The 21,888-nt window shown below is 50.4% G+C and overlaps 1 protein-coding gene across 6 annotated transcripts in view; it reads right to left on the bottom strand.

Annotated features, from left to right (window-relative positions):
* The window catches only part of DET1 (DET1 partner of COP1 E3 ubiquitin ligase), a 68,492-nt gene that overhangs the window by 5,269 nt on the left and 41,335 nt on the right, over positions 1-21,888 (bottom strand). The window contains exons 5-8 of one of the 6 annotated variants that reach the window (XR_009263827.1): positions 11,976-12,114; positions 7,192-7,410; positions 5,001-5,163; positions 507-1,547 (exon numbers count right to left, since the gene is read on the bottom strand). The exons of 2 other annotated variants lie outside the window; for them this stretch is intronic. Coding sequence is in view for 2 of the 4 variants with exons in the window: in XM_058736636.1 (XP_058592619.1) it covers positions 11,961-12,114 (154 nt within the window). In the remaining 2 variants the exon portion in view is untranslated. Of the gene's footprint in view, positions 1-506; positions 5,164-7,191; positions 7,411-11,945; positions 12,115-19,452; positions 19,907-21,888 lie in introns of those variants that run through there. 3 more of the 6 variants (XR_009263828.1, XM_058736636.1, XM_058736640.1) reach the window with 3 other exon arrangements.

Genomic DNA, 21,888 nt, shown 5'->3' with positions numbered 1-21,888 from the left:
GCACAAAGTGCAGGCTGTGGCTCAGAGCTCTAGCCAGGTGAGGACTGGGCAACAGCCACCTGGATCTGGCAACTCGGAGGTCACCGTCCACCAAAGGGAGAGTGGCTGGGGGAGCGTGGGAGGTGGGGAGAGAGGCAGAGGATCCTGGTAACGTCTGTGTCGTGGCTACAGGGAGCGTGCCAGAACACCCGCACTCTCCCCTGAGAAGTGGCGGGCCAGGAGTCGGGGTGTGGAGGCGCCCCAGACCTCGGGGAGGAGAGGGAAGTGGCTTGGAGCTGGGGAGAGGCAGCCCTCAGCAAGGTGGCAGGAAGCCAGGCCTCAGGGGAGAGGCAGCCCGCGTGGGGCTCCCTGTGACAGGCGTGCCCACTGTAAGTTGGGGACAGCAATGCTTGAATGGTCACCAGCAACTGAAACAGAACGTCCTTGCAATCAGCACACAGGGAACGTTTCTCCCCCGCCCCCCCCCCCCCCCACCCCACCACCACTGCCCGCACACGCCATACAATTGTTCTGAAGTGAAATAAAAGCACTATTCCTCTCTGAGCCCTTACTGGGGGGACTAGAAATGGCTAGAGCCTCTTCAGAAGGAAGTTTGGGAGTATCTGTCAACACTTAAGATGCACAGACCTTTGGCTTCAGAATTCCCTTCGAGGAATACATCCTGGGGAGCGAGCGGCGCTGTCCCAGAGCACATTGTCCCTGTGCAATACAAATGCTCCACCCCCCCGCTGGCTTGTTGGCCACTGGCCCCATGTGGCTCTTGAGAACCTGAGATGTGGGTAGCATGACCAAGGAGCTGAATTTGGGGTTTTATTCAATTCGGATTAACGGACACGTGAATAGAAACGTGCTGGTGGTACCTACTACCTTGGACAGTGCAGTTTAGATCCTGTTCATGGGTGTGGCAAGTATATGCAAAGATACAGATTTCCTGAAGCACCGTGAGCAAAGGCCAAAAACTGCAACCAAAATGTGCATCAATAGTGGGCCAGTAAAAGACATCACGGTGCATCCATCATAATGGAGCATTAACCCTGAAACAAGCCAACATGTATCGCTGAGTGAAAGATAAAAGGGTCCAGGGGACAGTGTGCATAGGACAGTCACTAATTTTCGTACAAAAGGGCAGGATATGGGGCTCCTGCATGGCTCAGTCGGTTGAGCATCTGACTTCGGCTCACATCATGATCTCGCAGTTCACGGGTTCGAGCCCTGTGTCAGGCTCTGTGCTGACAGCTTGGAGCCTGTTTTGGATTCTGTGTCTCCCTTTCTCTCTGCCCCTCCCCTGCTTGTGCCTGTCTGTCTCTGTCTCTCAAAAATGAATAAACAGTAAAAAAAAACATTTTTTAAAGGGCAGGCTAGGTGTACGTAAATGTATATGCATTAAGAACCTGAGAAGACATACCCCAAAATGGCAGTGTCTCTGTAGGGAGAGAAACGGTAACTGGGAAACAGGCGGAGAGGAGTCTTCACTTTTTATCTTTTTCATCCTTAGGATAGGGTGCCTTGTAAACACTGGTGCTTGTTCAGATTAATTAATGAACCAACTACAATAAAATAGAAATAAAAGACTGGTTTGTAAAAAAAAAAAAAAATGTATAAAAGCTGAGAAGTTAGACATTATATATAAATTATCTGCTAAAGTATGCACACAACATCATTAATGGATATTTTGACCCACTCGGACCCTGTAACGCACCCCACCCCCATCCTGCAGGTGGTCCGGTATTTGAGGGAAGACATCTGACTTGGCTCAGAAATGTGTTGTGGTAATTAATCTGGCTTCTCCCCTCTGCCTGCCTGGGTTCAAATTAAATTGTGCACACGCTCTGCGATTTAGCATAACAAGTCTTGCCAGAGAAGCCAGCCTCTGTGTCATTATTGCTGGGCTGGAAGGAGGGGGCAGACAGAGCGAAGTGCTCTGTTTCCATAGTGCCCCGTGGCGGCTTAACCACCATGGATTTGCGTAATCCCCTTGAACGGAAACGAAATGTCAACGAAGGGGCAGCCTAGTGTCCAGGGGGCCCTGGCCGGCAGAACAAATGTCATCTAGACCCAGATGAGCACAGACTCGGCACACAGGCTGTCAGGCCACACTCCCCACCCCACCCCCTCCAGACCTCAGGGTCCCCCTCAGGTCAAAGAGGGGATGAGTGGGACGCAGCTCCGGCATCCCAGGAGCCCACAGCTCATTCATGGAAGGCCCAGGTCCTGACACACTAGTGGCCACACTGGGGGAGATCCTCTGGGGTGTGACAGAGGCCTGACTGTGTGTCCCAGAAATGCATTTAGCCCTTCTCCCCCTAATCCCGTCTCCCAGGGGCCTTCAGGCTCCTCCAGCTGCCCGTCCCTTCCAGCCTGCTGAGGTGGGAAGGGCTCGGTCGTTGGAGACCAGCTCTGCCTCAGTCTGAACCTCAGCCTCTCCACCTCCCAGGGCTGTTAGGGGCATTCGCTAAGACCACCGTGTCTGCTGTATACAGCAGGTGCTCATCCAGGGTGCCTGCGTCCCTCTGACACCTCCCGTGAGCTCTGGGCAGTGTGGGCACCGGCTGGGAACACGGTGGTGAACACAGGTGTGGGTCCAGCTTGCTGCCATCATCATTATTACTTTTTAAAAGCTTTTTTTTTTCCTGTGATTTTTTAATCAGAAAATGTTCTGTAGGAGCCAATCACCTGTCCTCCTGCTCCCTTAAATCCACTCAACTGTAGATTAAGCCAGATTGTTAAAAATTTGCAGCCAAAAATTAAATTAAAAAGCCAAATGACTCAAGAGTCTATCCCTCAAGGGTTTTTCTTCCCTCCTTCCTTCCTTGAAAATCTATCAACACTCAGACACAATATGCCTAAAACCTGGTACCTGCCCTAAGCAGCTTTGAGGAAAAGACCATTGTAATACCACTGGTGCTACCACAGAACAGGGGCACCTGTGTGTGCGTGTGTGTGTGTGTGTGTGTGTGTACAAGCACGTGCATGCGGGAGCATATGTGTGACAGTAGGTATCAAGGAACACTTCCTAGAGGAGGTGACATCTGAGCTGAAGATAAGAGTAAGAGAAGGCATGGGGCACCTGGGTGGCTCAGTTAAGCGTCTGACTTCGGCTCAGGTCATGATCTCACGGTCCGTAAGTTTGAGCCCCGCGTCGGGCTCTGTGCTGACCGCTCAGAGCCTGGAGCCCGTTTCAGATTCTGTGTCTCCCTCTCTCTGACCCTCCCCTGTTCATGCTCTGTCTCTCCCTGTCTCAAAAATAAAAACGTTAAAAAAAAAGAAGAGTAAGAGAAGGCAAATGTTGAGGGTGAGGGTGAGGGGGACGTGTCGAGCAGAGGATGGCATGAACCAAGGGCAGAGTGCGGAGATGACAGCCTGCAATAAACTGCACACTGTTCAGAGCATAATGTGAGAGAGGGAGGCTGCAGGGGGCTGCATCATGGTCCCCAGAGGTATCAGATCTCAACCCTGGAACCCGCACTTGTCACCCTATATGCAAATAGGGTCTTTACAGATGTGCCAAAGGATCTTAACATGGGAAGATGACCCTATCTGGATGGACCCTAATGAGATCACATGTATCCTTATAAAATGGAGGCAGCGTTGGGGCGCCTGGGCAGCTCAGTCAGTTAAGAGACCAACTTTAGCTCAGGTCACGATTTCACGGTCCGTGAGTTCGAGCCCCGCGTTGGGCTCTGTGCTGACAGCTCAGAGCCTGGAGCTTGTTTCGGATTCTGTGTCTCCCTCTCTCTCTGCCCCTCCCCTGATTGAGTTCTGTCTCTCACCACCACTACAGCCCCCATATTCCATACGATTGTTCTGAAATAAAAGCAATATTCCTCTCTCTCTCCAACTCTGACTCTCTCTCAAAAATAAATAAACATTAAACAAATAAAATGGAGGCAGCGTCTGATTGCACAGACAGAAGAGGGGAGGCCGGGTGGCCACACAGGCAGAGATTGGCAGGGATGCGGCCACAGCCAAGGACCACCTGGGGTCACCAGAAGCTGGCAGAGGCAAGGAGCGGACTGTCACCCTAGAAATGAGATGAGAATCTGGTAGAAAACAACAGCAGTTGAGACGGTCGGGCAGGGCTCATCCAACAGAGGTCCAGGAGGCAAAACTGCTATTTCCGGATGAAAGAGGGCCGAGAAGCACCAAGCTGTCACAGGTAATGTCTCACGGAAGGGACCTGGAGGGCGGCAGTGGCCCCAGCTCCTCACAGGCACCCAGGAACAGATGGACCCCAAGAGGGCCCTGCACGGGGGGGGGCAGAAGGGGCTCCCTTCTCGGCCTCTACTTCCCGGGCCCTCTGAAAATGAGCCTCAGCCATTGGGATGACCCATCTCCAGCCCCTCGGTGGCGCGAGCTGAAGACAAAGCTGCTTCTGGGGGAGGAAGGACAGTCAGGGGATCCAGACAACTGTCCCTGGGAGCAGGCACATGTTTTCGTCCTGCTGGGATTGGGATAATGGGGGCACTAACAGAAATGCATTTCTCGCCTATTTCCTGTCTGATTGAAAAGTACTTTGCGGTCATTTAGAGCCCTCACACCCCCATAATCAGAGCTCAGTCGCTCTGGCAGAGGCAGGAAACTGGGTCACCACGTGGGCTCCGGGACCTCCCAGGATGCAACACCCACAGAGTGCAGGCCCACCCACCCTCCAGACCCCCCAAGGACATGCCCAGCTCTGTGCAGGCCCTGGGTGAGGGACAGGTTCAGGAACGGGCTGGACTTGGATGGAGTCTAACAGGGTCCGGTTTCCTTTTTCTCCCATCACTGCCTCAAATCGACTATGTCAGACCTCCTTTTCTATAGCCCTGAACCCCATCACAGGAAGATTCCATGGCTTCCTGGTTACTTTTTTTTTTTAGTTGGCATACAGTAATATTAGTTCAGGTGTACAATATGGAGATTCGGCACTTCCATACATCAGCCGGTGCTCATCACGACAAGTGCCCTCCTTAGTCCCCATCCCCTATTTAATTGTAAGAATAAGTCCCATTTGGGGGCACCTGGGTGGCTCAGTCAGGCATCCAACTCTTGACTTGGGTTTGGGTCATCATCTCACGGTCAAGGGTTCAATCCCCACATTGGGCTCTGTGCTGACAGTGCTGAGCCGGCTTGGGATTTTCTCTGTCTCTCGCTCTCTGCCCCTCCCCTGCTTGCTCGCTGTCTCTAAAAAATAAATAAAAATAAAACTGAAAAACAAAAAAAGAGTAAGTTCCATTTGGATAGTTACCACTCCCTTTCAGAGACTCAAAGTCCAGCCCAACCCATAACAAAACTTCAACCTCATGGCAGCCCAGAGCTTCTCCCCCACCCTCCACGCTGTGTCTGCAGCCTGTCTCCACTCCCCCGAGCACAGGGTTGAGGGGAATGCAACGTGGGGGCGAGGGGCTTAGAGAGTGCCTTGTCCTCCTGTCTGGGGTTCTCTTGGCCGACGCTAGCATTCACACCTCCACAGGACAGGCTGGCGCTTGTACAGGTCCATGGGGGCTCTTTGGAGACCAGCCCCATCCACCCAGCCACCGATGCAGGGACCTCAGCCCTGGGCCCGTGGTGGGCATGGAGTTGTGCTGTCCAGACCCCCTCAAGGAAGGGGGTTGCCCAGCTGCCAGGAGCTCCATCAGCCTCAGGGTCGCCTGCAGAGAGCTGCCTTGAACCAGTCACACCCTTCCAAAGGCACACCCACCCACAACGACCTATCTGACACGAGTGAGCGCGTGTGCACCTGGCCCCCTCAGCTCCAGGCTGTGGGGCCTGCACCACCTCTGCTCGACCCTGCTCCTCCCCTCCCTTCCACAGGCCTCGATGCTGGGCCACTCCCTAATGAACAGTTTGTACCCAGGGCTGTCACAGAGTCTGCTCCTCAGAGAACCCCAACACGACTGCTTCAGCGACAAGCATGTGCACCCCGTGACTGACCTCTCCCACCATCTCAGCACCCAGCCTCCTATGGCAGGGACCCCCCTGGGCCCCGGCGGATGAATGGGGTACCAGCAACGGTGGCTCAGGCCCAGCTCTCTCCCCAGTGCCCACTGAGCTGCAGGAACCTTGGGGATGCCCCATTTAGCCCAGCCCTACCAGATGCCAGCAGCGTGGCTTACCCAGCCACCACCCCCCTGCCCCTGCCCTGCTCCGCCAGCCTCCCACCGCCCGGCTTCTCCGGCAGGAAGCAAGACTGGACACTGTTCTCTATGTCCACATATATGTTCCACCTGAGCTCCTGGAGACACATCAGCAGGTTGCTCCCAAGAACCTTCTTGTAAGACCCTGCCTTAGAGGTGGCGTGGAGCAGGTTCACAGGGTTCCCGCAGCTGGGCACGCTTCCCGCCAAGGCACGAGACCGCACCCTCCTATTCCGACAGGCACCCTGAACTCTGCAGCTCCCCCCATCCCTTGACTTCAAAGCCCAGTCCAGGTCCTAGATAAGGTGTCACCGAGTAGAAGATACGGAAGGAAGATGAGGCCATCCCCTCCCCGCTGCTTTGGTTAGGGGGATACTAGACATTTTCCAGTTCTGCAGGTGTTGAGGGGTGGTGTGGCAGGGGCGGGGTCCCCATCCTTAGGTCAAGGAGAGACAGTGGTCTGAGGTCACCCATGCCTGGGCCCTTCCAAAGGCACTGTAAACACCTAATTTCCAGTAACAAATCCTTTTCAACTTAGAGCAGCCGGAGTAGTTTCTGTTTCCCGTGACTGTACACTTTTTTGAATTTCTAATCTCTTCCTTTGCCCGGATGGGGGGGACAGTTATTGGGTTGGTTCTGCTATCTTTTATTACATCCCACGTGGATGTGACTGGTCCTCCTCCAGGACCGTGTGCGTGACTCTCCAGGAGACCCTTGTTAAAATGCAGGTTCTGATTCTGTCGGTCTTGGATAAGGCCCAAGAGTCTGCCTTTCGAGCAAGTTCCTGGTAACAATGCCTTTGCAGTAACCGGACCCCTGGCCTGCTGAAGGGCACAGCTGCAGACTGTGAGGGAACCTGGCATCTACTGTCCTCAGCTGCGGGCCTTTATCACAATTCCAAGGCAGCAGGAAGTAGCCCCCTTACTGTCCCGCACAAGCGGGACCAGGCCAGGTGAGTGGGGGCCACAAAGGTGAGTCAGACACACTCAGGAACCTCGAGGATCACAGCCAGCAGTCTCTACTGTGCACAGAGCCTGGTGAGTGATGGGGACACAGCCGCCTGCCTCCTCCATACCTTGTGACGGAAGAAGTCTAGCTTCCCAGGCACAGGTCAGTGGTGCTTCCTGATGGGACCGGGGTTTCCGGTCGTCAAAGGACCAGCACTGCAGAAGCACAGGGGAGAAAGCAGGCCTGCCGGCTGGGGCTGGGAGGAGGAGCAGGCAGCGACCGGGGAAGGAAGGCTCAGAGGTGGCTCTGAGCTGGACCTCTGCAGCTGTGACGGTGGAGAGCATCACTGGGGGGGGGGGGGGGGGGGGGGGGGTAACAAGGAACAGCAGAATAACTGAAGAGAAACAGGGAAAGGGCGCTGGCCAGCCAGGTGCCCCCTGAGAGAGGATGGCACAGAGTGGGGTGCTGGGGCAGGGGTAAGCTGGGAATGCTGACAGGAAGGACTGAAAGGGAGATGAGACCACCCAAAGGAAAGCCATGCAGAGGAGTTTGGGGTGCACCTGGTGGTTCTGAGCAGGGCTCTGTCAGAGGCATGACAACATCCCGGGGCAGAGGAAGGTGGCAGCCTGAGTGGCCTCCCACCAGCCTGGGTCACAGGGGCCTGGCCTCGTGGGCCTTATTAATTATATTTTATAAACAGACCCATTCATTCATCTGGCTTTCACGTTTCTTCAAAAGTTAGAATACTAAGGGGCGCCTGGGTGGCTCAGTCAGTTAAGCATCCGACTTCGGCTCAGGTCATGATCTCGCGGTTCGTGAGTTCGAGTTTCATGTCAGGGTCTGTGCTGACAGCTGGGAGCATCGACCTGCTCGGATTCTGTGTCTCCCTCTCTCTCTGCCCCCCCGCCCCCGCTAGCACTCTGTTTCTCTCTCTCAAGAATAAACAAACATTAAAAAAACAAAGTTAAAATACTAAATGGAACAGAAGTGGACATGTTGTCCGTTTAGATTGTCATAAACATGTGCCTTTGAGGGGCAAATGGAAAACACTCAGCACAGCACTCAATAAACATGTGCTGCATGTGCCAAGTGAATGAATGAATGTACAAGAGCGAGCTGCCGTGGGCGGGGGGTGTTCCAGAAGAGTCCGGGTTGCCCCCGATCGAGGCGTGGGACAGCCTATCCCTTTGGGACCATCCCCTCTGTTCCTGCATGTCCAGACCACACTCAGTGAAGTGGTGACCGATCACTAGAAAATTATAGATCTGTTTTTTTTCTTTTCACTGAAATGACATCTTGACCTCACATGGCCAAAATAAAACTCTTTCCCTCTCCTTGTCTTACCTAAGGTACCTGATACACTGTGGGCCCACTTCAGGCCAAAAATCTTTGGACGCAGCCTTGCTTCCTTTTCCTCACGCCCACACCACATCCATCAGCTGGTCCCGGTGGCCTTACCTCCGAAACAGACCCCATTCTGACCGCTTCTCCCCATGTCTGCTACCACCCTGCTCTTGCCCGGCCCGCTGTCTTGGCCTCCTGATGGGCCTCCCTGTTCCCCATCACCCCTTCCCTCAAGCACAACCCATGTGCCCACCAGCAGCCAGAGTCATCTTTTTAAACCTTAAACCAGATGATGTCTCTGGTTTTAGTTTCCCTGTTTAGATTCTGCTTCATGGGCAGGAATGTAACTCCGTGAACGTAAAGGTTTGTGGATTTGGGGGGACCCAGGGTGGAAGAGAGAGCGCGCACATAAGGAGTACTCAACAACCACTCACTGAACAAAGGCCACTAAGCCAGCATCTGGGTGGGGGGCTGGCCTCTACCTCAGTTCCCCGGGGGCTGCCCCGACCGGCTCCACACTGCTGAGCAGTACTACCCGGATGCTGACTGAGCTGTTTTCCAGAAAGATGCCATGAGAATCGTTGGAGAGCATCACATAAACTGGGTTGTTTTTTTTTTTAAGTGGTTTTCTAGAATGTTTCCGGAGAAACATTTCCAAACAAGAAGTAGAAAGACTCTGGATTACCAACTAGATGAACAATAATACTCAGGAGTGGATTCCACAGTGTTACCTGTGATTCAAAACACTCGCCAGTGTCTGGTTCGGAAAGGGCACCACAGCAATGTTTCCAAAATGTGACAAAAGAATTTAGGAGGTGGGGGGTGGTTTTTTAAGTAGGTCCTTAACAAATATTTACTGAACGAATCGACTGCTAATGTAATACTAAAACTTATGCCCAGCATGTCATTCATTCTAAGCTTTACAGTGTAAGAAGCAGTGATCTGGAAAGGGGTCCCTAAGGGGTCCTAGCATTCCACACACACCTCTGGTGGCTTCCCCCTCGAATTCTTCTGGCCCTGAGTTATGCAAATATTTATTGTCCTATTGTTTTGAAAGCGTTTTTGACAGCTGCTTCAACCCCTCTGTGAAATGAGGCAGGAAACACAAGGGCAGACAAAACAAATGAAATCAGCAGACCAAGTTGGAGGCGGCACAGAGGCCGGGGAAGAGAGGAGAGCTGAGAGCAGGCCAGGAGAGACGGTTCACTCCAGTTACGGACTCTGGGTCCATCACTGGAGATTTACATCTTACTTTCTAGAACGGAGAAGATTCTCTGATCCAAGGTTCCCTGGCCGTCAAGAGGCGGGAGATGCCACGGCCTGAGCGATGGCCCTGTCACCTCCTGCTGCCGTGAGGACAGAGATTAGCAAGCACTAAGCTCCGAGGGCTGGGAGGCACTAGAAGAGCCAGCCAGAAGGGCCCACTCCGCGTGCCGCACGCGCTCTGTGCCTCTCCACCTGACTGTCCCTGAGGTTGCTGGGTACACCTAATCCAGCTGTCACCACCCACTCTCCCTACTCTGCAAACAACAGCTGGTCAGGGCTGGGCCCCATGGCTGCCCATCTGCCACCCGCCCTCCCTGGCCAGAGATTCATGGCTCTCTTTAAAGGCCCTTATCCCTTGGAGCATCTCTCCTTGTCCCCCTGGCTTGCATCTATGGCCCTGTTGGGGATTTTCCATCCTTCCCTCAGAGTCGCCTGCCGGCAGTGGGAGTCTCAGACACGCCACGTGCCCTCCTCTACCCCACGTCCTTCCCCAGGGCCCCTCGCCACACGCAGGGACTAGGGAGAGACTTAGCTGCAGACTCTGAAGTCCAATTTGAATTCCAGCTCCAGCTTTGTGACCTTCGGCAACTTGCTCAGTCTCTCTGTGTCTGAGTCCCTCATCTATAAGATGGAGACAACAACAGTAGGCACTTCGGGAAGCTCAGAGGATTAGCCGAGAGGACTCACTAAGTTAACACACAGGAAGAATTTCATCTGGCTGAAGCGCCCAAGAAAATGGCAGCTGTTTTTAGCTCACCTGCATTCCCTCTGACCTTCCAGAAGGCCCCCTGGGCAGCAGATATCCCCTTTAACTCAAGCAGGGCTATCAGCTCTGTTCGTGTGCGTGCTAATAATGATGGCCAAAGCAACGGCTTTATAACCCTCTTCAGAAAGTATCCTGACACCCACGGAGGGAACTTAAGAATCTAGAGAAAGACTATAACATGAAAGGTCTGCACAGAGACCCCCATGTTATTCTTTTTTTTTTTTAAGTGTATCTATTTATTTTGAGAGAGACAGACAGCGTGAGCAGGGAGGGGGAGAGAGAGAGAGAGAGAGAGAGAGAGAGAATCCCAAACAGGCTCTGCACTGCCAGCCTGGAGCCCAGTGCAGGTCCCAAACCCACGAAATCATGAGACCATGACCTGAGCCGAAATGAAGAGTTGGAGGCTCAATCGACTGAGCCACCCAGGCGCCCCACCCCCATGTTATTCTTAGTTACTTTCCCATTCTATAAAATGGGAATTATTTTGCCTAATCCTCGTTACTCCAGCAGTAATTATCCAGATTCTCCATAATCGTATGCTACTCACGGTGTGCACTGTATTTGGAACAAGCAGTTTTGATAGTAAAACTTGAGTCGCTGCCCACAAGTGTGGCGGGGCCAGGGGGCGGGCAGAGCCTCAGCCGTGACACCCCTGCCAGGGGGCTGGTCTTGGCTCCCGATTGGGACTCGTGCAGTGCAGGATCCCGCAAACCCAAGAAGAGGTCCAAATGCCGCGGGAGCCAAAGAAATGACAATGTCACTCGATGGCATGAAAAGCAGAGCCGTGGGGGTGAGCCCACGACCTCACTCAAGAGTGAACGGAAGGAGGCTCTGAATTCGGTGCTGTGTGAGATTGCCCTCAGTTCTGTGACACCGAGTCCAGCCACAGCTTTGTTTTTCCTGGAGAAGAAAGACTCCATCTTCCACAGCCTCCCTCTGCACGGCCACCCCCGAGCCAGGCTTCCTGTTGTTCTGTGGCTCACACAACACCAAGCATGCACCTAGAAGGTGCCTGCGGGCTGGGACAAGCCGGCCTTTGCCTCCACAGTGGGGGGACCCTGAGGTGATGGCTTCCTATTCTCACTTCATCAATAAGAAGCAGCTGGAAGGGAAGCCAGAACCAAGGGTCATCGTCCCCCATGGTCTCTCTAGAAATGGGAAAAGCGAAGCCTTCCCTCTCATGGGCAGAAGGACGTGAAAATGCCCGGTCAACCCTTCCAACCCTCCCTCGCACCCACCACTCCAAGAGGGTGCCTTCTGCCACGTGTGTTGGGCACCGCGTCGGGCGTGCGGTCTCCTCCTTCATCCTCCTGACCCTTACATTAGTATTCGTGTGCATATTTATAGGTGGAGAAACTGAGGCTGAGAAGGGGTGGAGTCAGAATCCTAGACGCCACACTCTCAGCCCTCACTAGACTCCCTCCCTCGGGAGTGCCGGGTGAGTCTGCCCTCCAGCTCTGTCCCTCCCTCACTCTCCCCTACACTCAGGCCATCTGAACACCCACTCCCACCTCGGTCTTTCATGGGGTCCTCACCTCCTTCGCTGTCTGGCCTGGCCGTGCAGGAGAGAAGCTCAGGCATCGGACTTCGAGAGAACTGGACTCACACCCTGACTTTCCCATGCACTGCGTGTGATATTTGGAGCAAGTTAAGTCTCCGGGCCTCGATGGGCTCCTGTGAAAACAGGAGTAATGTTACTTCCCACACGGCGCTGCTGTTTAGAGAGGTGGGATTGCACAGCAAGGCAGTCACGGGTGGAGCCCAGGACAGTCAGTTCTCAACACAAGCTTTGGAACCAGGCCACTCAGGCTCCCATCTCCACTCTCCCACCCAGTGACCAAGGGCCAGGGGCCGAGTGATCCGGAAATGCCTCCTAATCTCTCCTTCCTGGTCTTCCAAGTGCCAACCACAACAGTTTCTGCTTCATGAGGTTGTCGTGAGGATTTAAGGAGTTAATGAACATGTAGTTTAAATACCATGCTGGGCACACAGTGACCCATCAATTGAGTCTAGCTATTGTTGTTGTATTTTCTTCTCAACAAGAACACTCCCCTGGGTGATCTTGGCCCTTCGATCCTGACCTGCAGGCTAGAGCTCTGGTTCTCCAGGCTCATTACGCACCCTCCTGTGGATGCCTCACTGGGCGTCCCACAGCCTGCCAACTGTGTCTGGTACTTTCCCTTCCACAACCGCCTCTTCCTGGGTCCCTGGTCTTGGTCGGGCACCGCCCCGTCCCACCTGCCTAACTCATCCTTACCTGTTCTTCCCCCAGCCCCCACGTACAACAACTGCTCATCCCCTCCCCACCCCTGGGTCACTGCCAGTCCTCCAGTGCTCCTGACTACCCCCCACAGGCCACAGGGCACAGAGGCCTGGTCAAGTGTGCTGGGTGGGCCCAGGACCGGGGCCGGATCAAGCACAGAGATGGCCCTCATCTGAGAGGCAGCAACTTGGAGAGAAGCCAAGTTTTCAACCGGCTTTGCCATCCAACAGGAGCTGTCACGGCCTGAGCGCTGACTCTGGGCCACACGGCGCCGAGCCTCCACCTGACGTTCCAGGGTCAGCCGCCAGATGTACGGAGCTAGTCAGGTGGGAGAAGGCAGGAACTGGGTGGGCAGGAGAAGCCGTGAGAAGCAGGCTGGACGCAGAGGACGGGAGGCCCACCCTGCAGGGTTTCTGCACCTATGAAGGCAGCTCTGTTCCCCGCCTGGGGTGTGACAGGGAGGACCCCAAAGAGCCCTTACACAGATATTTCACTTCCTCTGTCACCTCAACAGCCTGTTCCCCAGCCCTACCTCCCTACCTCCTGACTGCCCTCACCAGGTCAAATCCACTCTGCAGCCGGAGTGGTCAGGAAACACAAATCTGACACATGGTTTCACGATGACACTCCTCAGGGCCAAGTGCAAGCCCTCACCAGAACCACCCCCTCAGGTGCTCTTGGCCTTGGGAAATTGAAGGTCTGCTGTGCCAGTCCCCAGACAGGCCAAGCTCTGTGACTCCAGCCTCTGGCGGGGTCCCCTCCTCCTCCCTCTCCCCTCCTCTCCCCTTTCCTCACCAGGCTAACCCCCATCTTCCTTTGGAATTGGGCTCAGGCAGCATCTCTGCCAGAGGCCGGCCCCGTGTGGGTCAGGCACCCAGGGTGTCTGCTCCCAGGCCCCTGGCGCACCCGTCTGTCTCTCAGCTGCTTTCAAGGAATCCCGCAGCCTGTCTCCCTGGGTCTGTTCAGCCCAGCGCCCAGCTCAGCTCTGACACTCAGAAGCAGCTCAAGAAATGTCTGTGGAACAATGAGTAAATACAAGGGGGGCCCTGCAGGTGCAGCCTCCCTCACCACTGTGGGTGCAGAAAGGCGTGGGGCTCACACACACAACGGCCGATGGATGGGCAAAGTGGGGTTACACAAGCCAGCTTGTGGGCCTCCTGATGGCAACATGGCTATTTTACAAATCCTCAAAACTGTAAAAACACCACGTATGCTACATAAAGCGTGTCACTGAGCAGCACCTCATCTCAAAAACGTCCAGTCTGTGGCCTCTGCGGAAGAAGCATCTGGGAGGAACCAGGCCTCAAGTCAGGCTGCTGAGCAGCCACCTCTCAGACCCCTTAAGGAATGGCAAGTTCAGGTTCAGGGTGGTGGCTGCCACTGACCTCTATCTCCCCATGCCCTCTTCCCAAAGCCCCAGGAAACCCAGAGCAGTTAGTGGGCCAGTTGGAGTGAAGCTTTCCTTTTGCCCTTGTCCAAGATGGGGTGCTCCCAGGGCACCCCCAAGTCCATTCTGAAAGGCAGGCTCTGCTTACTATGGGGTGAGATCATCTCTCTTCCCCAAAGTCTCTCAGCTGCACTTCATAATCCTAATGGACCTTTCTAGACCATGTTGCTCTACCTGTGTTACAGCTGGTGATTTTCTTGCTGTTTGCTCTGATCATGCACTCGAAGGATGGGTGGGGTGGGCAGTTCAAGGGTCATGAGGTTTTAGCACCACATCTGGCTTTGCAGGAATAACAGGTTCAGATCATTTGCTTCTTTTAGAGAATTAGCCCTGGACCCAGGGACCCTTTGCCCCATGCCCCCACCCCAGGCTGTGACAGCAGGTGGACTGGCCAACCGCCACCCCCCACTTGTCTGGAGAGAAGCAATCCGATGTGAGCACTGCATGTTGCTAGGGAGCCACTGGCAACAGCTGGCTGCGAAATAAGTCGTGTCCTTGGGAAAGCATGTTCCTGGCTGCTAATTAAATGCTGCTGCAGCCTCTTTCTTCAGGGAGCTATAGAAATGTGCTGAATTAATGCAGGCAGGAGCAGGCAGGGAGCAGCAGGTTCACCATCCTGCTAAGGCCCCTCCTGGCTGTACAGGGAAAAGGCTCAGGGGGCTGCAATGAAATTGCCGAGCCCCCGGGGGCTAGTAAAGAAAATCCTGGCTTCAGACTATGAGGCTCAACTAGCCCACAGAGTGCCTACCTAATACCATCCCAGCTGCTACAGGTGAATTCACTGGCTAAACGCTTTTTTTTTTTTTTTTAACTCTTTAAATCCCACTTCTGAGTATATATCCAAAAGAATGGAAAGCAGGATCTCAAAGATATATTTGTATACTCATGGTCACAGAAGCACTATTCACGATAGCCGAGAGCAACACGTACGTGTCCACACAGGGGTGAATGGGTAAACAAAGGGTGGTATACACGTACATGTAATGGAATATTATTCAGCCTTGAAAATGAAGGAAATTCTTTTTAATGTTTATTTATTTATTTTGAGAGAGAGAGCATGAGCAGGGGAGGGGCAGAGAGAGAGGCAGACAAGAGAATCCCAAGCAAGCTCCCCTACTGCCAGTGCAGAGCCTGACGCGAGGCTCAATCCCACAAACTGTGAGATCGTGACCTGAGCCAAAATCAAGAGTCTACACTTAACCAACTGAGCCACCCGGAAGCCCCGAAAATGAAGGAAATTCTGACATAGGCTACAACATGGACAAACCTTGAGGACATTTTGCTAAGTGACACTCACCAGTCACAAAAAGACACCAGGAAAGGGCAAATACCGTATGATTCCACTTATAGGATGTAACTAGTCATACTCATAGAAAGAAAGCACAACGGTGGTTGCCAGGGGCTGGGCGAGGGAGAAATGGGAATTATTGCATAATAGGGACAGAGTTTCAGTTTTGCAAGATGAACCAACTGCAGAGATTGATGGCACAACAATGTGAATATATTTAGCAATACTGAACTGCACGTAAATAAGTACGCTGGTAAATTTGATGGTTTGTGCTTTGTACCCCAACTAAAAATTGAACAAAACTCATTAAAAATGTTAAGTAATACGTGTTCACAGTTAAAGGATTACAGAGATAAAAGAAATAAGCTAGAGAGTAAATGTCCACATTCCCTTGCCCCCACGTCTGCTCTCCAGAAGTAATTATTGTTAATAGCGTCTTCAGTATGTTTTCAAAAGTGTTCTATGACTCCATGACTATGGATATATTTAATATCTATAGTGACCTCAATTTCAGCACAGATTTTTTTTCAGTTTTTTAAAAAAATATGTTTTCACATTAAATACAGTTGTTCAATTACTACAGCTCAAAGAGCTTTCCAAATCAATATGTATGGACTTGCCTCATTATTTTTCACAGCTGTATCAGCTCCGATTTTATGGACAGAGCTTGTAATTCATTTTGTCTGTCCTCTATCAATGCACATCAAGTAGTTTCCACTTTTTCACAGTGGAAAAGTTACAATGAAATGGCCTTGTGCATATGTCTTGCTCACATATGCAAATGTTTTGTCCTAATGCACAGAATTTAACTGGGTTTTCAAAATATGAATATTTACGAAGACACTGCTCTTTTGTCCTTCAAGAAGTTTCAATCAGTTTACTCCCCCAACAGTAGGGGAGAGCACCCTACGCTCTTGACAACATGGCATCATCAAACACTTAACCTTCGCTATTCTGATGGGTGAAAAATGTCATTTTTTTATGTAAGTCATAATGGTTTATTGATAGGATGCCACTATCATATATTCTCTTTATAGGTTATTTTGTTTCTTTTCTTGTTTTTAATTCTTTTTTTTCTGCTTTAAATTTATTTTTTAAATTTACACCCAAATTAGTTAGCATATAGTGCAATGATTTCAGGAGTAGATTCCTTAATGCCCCTTACCCATTTAGCCCACCCCCCCCAACCTCTCCAGTAACCCTCTGTTTGTTCTCCATATTTAAGTCTCTTATGTTTTGTCCTCCTCCCTGTTTTTATATTATTTTTGCTTCCCTTCCCTTATGTTCACCTGTTCTGTGTCTTAAAGTCCTCATATGAGTGAAGCCCTATGATATTTGTCTTTCTCTCATGGGCTAATTTTGCTTAGCATAATGCCCTCTAGGTCCATCCACATAGTTGCAAATGGCAAGATTTAATTCTTTTTGGTTGCCGAGTAATACTTCGTTGTATACATATATACACCACATCTTCTTTATCCATTCATCCCTCGATGGACATTTGGGCTCTTTCCATACTTTGGCTATTGTTGATACTGCTGCTATAAACATTGGGGGGGGGGGTGCCTGTACCCCTTCAAAACAGCACACCCGTATCCCTTGGATAAATGCCTAGTAGTGCAATTGCTGGGTTGTAGGGGTAGTTCTATTTTTAGTTCTTTGATAAACCTCCATACTGTTTTCCAGAGTGGCTGCACCAGCTTGCATTCCCACCAACAATGCAAAAGACATCCTCTTTCTCCACATCCTCGCCAACATCTGTTGTTGCCTGAGTTGTTAATGTTAGCCATTCTTACAGGTATAAGGTGGTATCTCATTGTGGTTTTGATTTGTATTTCCCTGATGATGAGTGATGTGGAGCATCTTTTCATGTGTCGGTTGGCCATCTGGATGTCTTCTTTGGAGAAGTGTCTATTCATGTCTTTTGCCCATGTCTTCACTGGATTATTTATTTATTGTGTGTTGAGTTTGATAAGTTCTTTATACATTTTGGATACTAACCCTTTATCTGATATGTCATTTGCAAATATCTTCTCCCATTCTGTCAGTTGCCTTTTAGTTTTGCTGATTGTTTCCTTCGCTGTGCAGAAGCTTTTTATTTCGATGAGGTCCCAGTAGTTCATTTTTGCTTTTGTTTCCCTTGCCTCCGGAGACGTGTTGAGTAAGAAGTTGCTACGGCCAAGATCAAAGAGGTTTTTGCCTGCTTTCTCCTTGAGGATGTTGATGGCTTCCTGTCTTACATTGAGGTCTTTCATCCATTTTGCGTTTATTTTTGTGTATGGTGTAACAAAGTGGCCCAGGTTCATTTTTCTGCATGCCGTTGTCCAGTTTTCCCAGCACCACTTGCTGAAGAGACTGTCTTTATCCCACTGGATATTCTTTCCTGCTTTGTCAAAGATTAGTTGGCCATACGTTTGTGGGTCCATTTCTGGGTTCTCTATTCTGTTCTGTTGATCTGAGTGTCTGTTTTTGTGCCATAAATGTCACATTTTCATATAGCTGTTGACCACGTGTATGTATTTTTTCTGTGAACACTCTGCTAATAAGATTCTTTGCCCATTTTTAACTGGGGATTGTTCATCTTTTTATATTTTAAAAATGTTTTACACTAAAAAAATCAATCCTTTGGTAAATGTGTTGTCACTTGTCATGTGATTTTGTTTTGATAATTGTTATGCAAAAGTTTCCACTTGTATATGTTCAATTTGTTTTAATGTTATTTTTGAGAAAGAGAGAGAGCGAGCATGAGCAGGGGAGGGGCAGAGACCGAGATGGAGAGAGAGTATCCCAAGCAGGCTCCATGCTCAGTGTGGAGCCCAGTGTGGGGCTCGATCTCACCAACTGTGAGATCATGACCTGAGCTGAAATCAAGAGTTGGATGCTTAACTGAGTCACCCAGGAGCCCTGAAAACCAGTATTTATCTAATGCAATGCTCTTCAGCCTTCCAAAGCTAATCCCCCTATCTGATAAGCAGGAAAATCTCATGTCCCTCCAAGATTTGGGGGAGATGTGTCTCAGTTATGAATCCATCTTCCGCATAACCTCATCAGATAAGATTTTTTTTAACTTTCTGCAATTTATAATGTGAAAACTTACACACTTTTTCATTCTCCCAATAAAAATCTCAACTAATTTTTTCAAAATTTCTGTCAAGATTCTAACATGCCCACGACCTCAATTTTATCTGTAACCTACCCTGAGTTGATAATCACTTTTCAGATAAGCTATATTCTTAAAAATTTTAACCAAAATGACATTAAAACATTTCTTTAAAAATAATTGACTGTGGAAGGGGTGCCTGGGTAGTCAGTCGGTTGGGTGTCTGACTCTTGATTTTGGCTCAGGTCACAATCTCATGGTTTGTGAGACCAGGTTCCACATTGGGCTCCGCACTAAGCGTGGAACGTGCTTAAGATTCTCTCTCTCCCTCTGCCCCTCTCCCCCATTCACGCTCTCTTCTCTCTCTAAAATAAAAATAAAATAAAACAAAATAAACTGACTGTGAAAAACAATCTAAAGGTAATTTATTTTCAATAACATATCCCTCCTTAAGGACAGACTTCAAACCTCATAACACATGTCCCCCCGTCCCCCAAAAAACCCCTTAAAGATGAGGGAGAAGAAACTGAGTTTGAAAACCACCTTTATTTTACTTCTGGGTTCCCCCATTCAGAATATTTCCATTCCCTCCGTTTTTTAAATTTTCCTTTTAGCAGAAATATAGACCCCTCTCTGTTCTTTCAACAATTAATTAAAGCGAAGTGACAGTCTCCTCTCCTAATCCTGGGAAATTAATACTAAGTTTGGAAGACACACAGTAGTTGAAGACCAGGAGATCTCTCTCTGGTCTCAGGACGATGAATGGGACGCACAGCATGGGGCCTGGGAACTCGGCTTCTGCTGGCAGGCTTCTGCTGGCAGGGCCAGGCGGCAGTTTCAGGCAGCTGTCCTGTGGATCTGTAAGTGCTCCCTGGGGGGGGGGGGGGGGGGGGGACGGAACTGTAAGTGCTCCCTTGGGGGGGGACGGAACTGTAAGTGCTCCCTGGGGGGGACGGAACTCCATCATCAGAGTTAATAAAGCAGGACACAGAGAAGCCCGGGCTCCCACCGCACAACCCACCCCTCGGCTCCTTCCTCCCACCTCCGCATTCAGACACTGGTTATCTGGAAGCTTCCCCGATGGCACGACGACACCCCTCCTTTTACGGGATCTCTCGCACACCGCAGATTTTACACGGCAACCTCATGTCTACAAGCTTGTCGACTCCATTGTTCCAGTAACATTTTGCTCACTTTGAGTCTCCGTGTCACGTTTTGGTAATTCTTGCAATATTTCAAACTTTTCCATTGTTGTTATATTTGTTGTGGCAATCTGTGATGAGTGATCTTTGATGTTACATAATTGTTTTGTCGTGTGTTCTGACTGCTCCATCAACCAGTTGTCCCCCTCTTTCTCACTCTCCCTGATCCCTGAAACACAACAATATTGAAATGAGGCCAATTAGTAACCCTACAGTGGCCTCTAAGTGTCTGTGTGAAAGGAAGAGTCACACATCTCTCACTTGAAATCAGAAGCTGGAAATGATTAACCTCAGTGAGGAAGGCATATTGAAAGCTGAGAGAAGCCAAAAGCTAGGCCTCTTGCCCCAAACAGTTAGGCAAGTTGTGAATGTAAAGGAAAAATTCTTAAAGGACATAAAAGTGCTACTCCAGTGAACACACACATAAGAGAAACAGCCTCACTGCTGACAAAGAGAAAGTCTTCGTGGCCTGCAGAGAAGATCCAACCGGCCACAACCTTCCCTGGGGGCAAAGTCTAATCCAGAGCAAGGCCCTCACTCTCTTCACTTCCGTGAAGGCTGAGAGAGGTAGGGAAGCCACAGAAGACAGGTTGGAAGTCAGCAGAGGTTGGTTCGTGAGGCTTAAGGGAAGACAAGACACCTTCTCCATAACATGAAACTACAAGGCGAAGCAGCGAGTGCTGACGTAGAAGCTCCAGCAAGTTCTCCAGAAGCTCCAGCTGTGATCGTTAATGAAGGTGGCTCCACCAAACAACAGATTTTCAGTGTGGATGCAACGGCCTTATATCAGAAGAAGATGCCATCTAGGACTTTCTTAGCTGGAGAGAAGTCAATGTCTGGCTTCAAAGGACAGGTTGACTCTGTTGGTAGGGGCTAATGCAGCTGCTGGCTTCAAGTGGAAGCCTGTGCTCATGTGCCACTCTGAAAATCCTAGGGCCTTTAAGAATTATGCTCAGCCTACTCTGCCTGTGCTCTGTCAGTGATGTAACAAAGTCCGGACAGTACTTGTGTTTACAACATGGTACACGAAATACTGCAAACCCAAACACTGTTGAGACCTACTGCTCAGAAAAAAAAATGATTCCTTTCAAAATATTGCTGCTCGTTGACAATGCATCTGGTCACCCAAGAATTCTGATGGAGATGTACGAGACTGATGTTGTTTACACACCTACTGACACAGCATCCATTCTGCAGCCCATGCATCTAGACATAATTTCAACTTTCAGGTCTTATTATTTAAGAAATACATTTTGTAAGGCTATAGCTGCCACAGATAGGGATTCCTCTGACGGATCTGGGCAAGTAAATTGAAAACCTTCTGGAAAGGCTTCACCATTCTGGATGCCAATAAGAACATTCATGATTCATGAGAAGAGGTCAGAATACCAACATGAACAGGAGTTTGGAGGAAATTGACCCCAACCCTCCTGGATGACTTTGAGGGGTTCAAGACTTCAGGAGAGGAAGTCACTGCAGATGTGGTGGAAACAGCAAGAGAACAGGAAGCGGAGCCTGAAAATGGGATTGAATTGATGAAATCTCACGATCAAACTGTAACAGATGAAGAGTTGCTTCTTGGGAAGAGCACAGAAAGCGGTTCCCTGAGACAGTGCCTCCTACTGGCGGAGGAGATTGTTGAAATGACAACAAAGGATTTGGAATATTACCTACACTCAGCTGACAGCGCAGCGGCGGGTTTTGAGAAGACTCCAATTTTGAAAGAAGCTCTGCTGTGGGAAAAAGTCATCAAATGGCATCACCAGCTACAGAGAAATCGCTTGTGATAGAAGAGTCCATTGATGTAGCAAACTTCTCCGTTGTCTTATTTTGAGAAATTGCCACAGCCACCCCAACCTTCAGCGGCCACCAGTCAGCACCGTCGACATTGAGGCAAGACCCTCCACCAGCAAAAAGATTACAGCTCACTGAAAGCTCAGGTGGCAGCATTTTTTAGCGACATTTTTTAAATTAAGGTATGTGCATTGTTTTTTTTAGACATAATGCTGCTGCACACCTAACAGACTATTGCATGGTGTAAATACAGCTTTTATACACACAGGGAAACAAAAACATTCATTTGACTTGCTTTATTGTGATATCCATTTTACGGCAGTGCTGGGGAACCAAACTGGCACTATCTCTGAGGTA

This window comes from Neofelis nebulosa, chromosome 7 (genome assembly GCF_028018385.1).
Source record: "Neofelis nebulosa isolate mNeoNeb1 chromosome 7, mNeoNeb1.pri, whole genome shotgun sequence".
NCBI classification, from domain to species: domain Eukaryota; kingdom Metazoa; phylum Chordata; class Mammalia; order Carnivora; family Felidae; genus Neofelis; species Neofelis nebulosa.
This window is presented reverse-complemented; position numbering and strand designations above follow the sequence as displayed.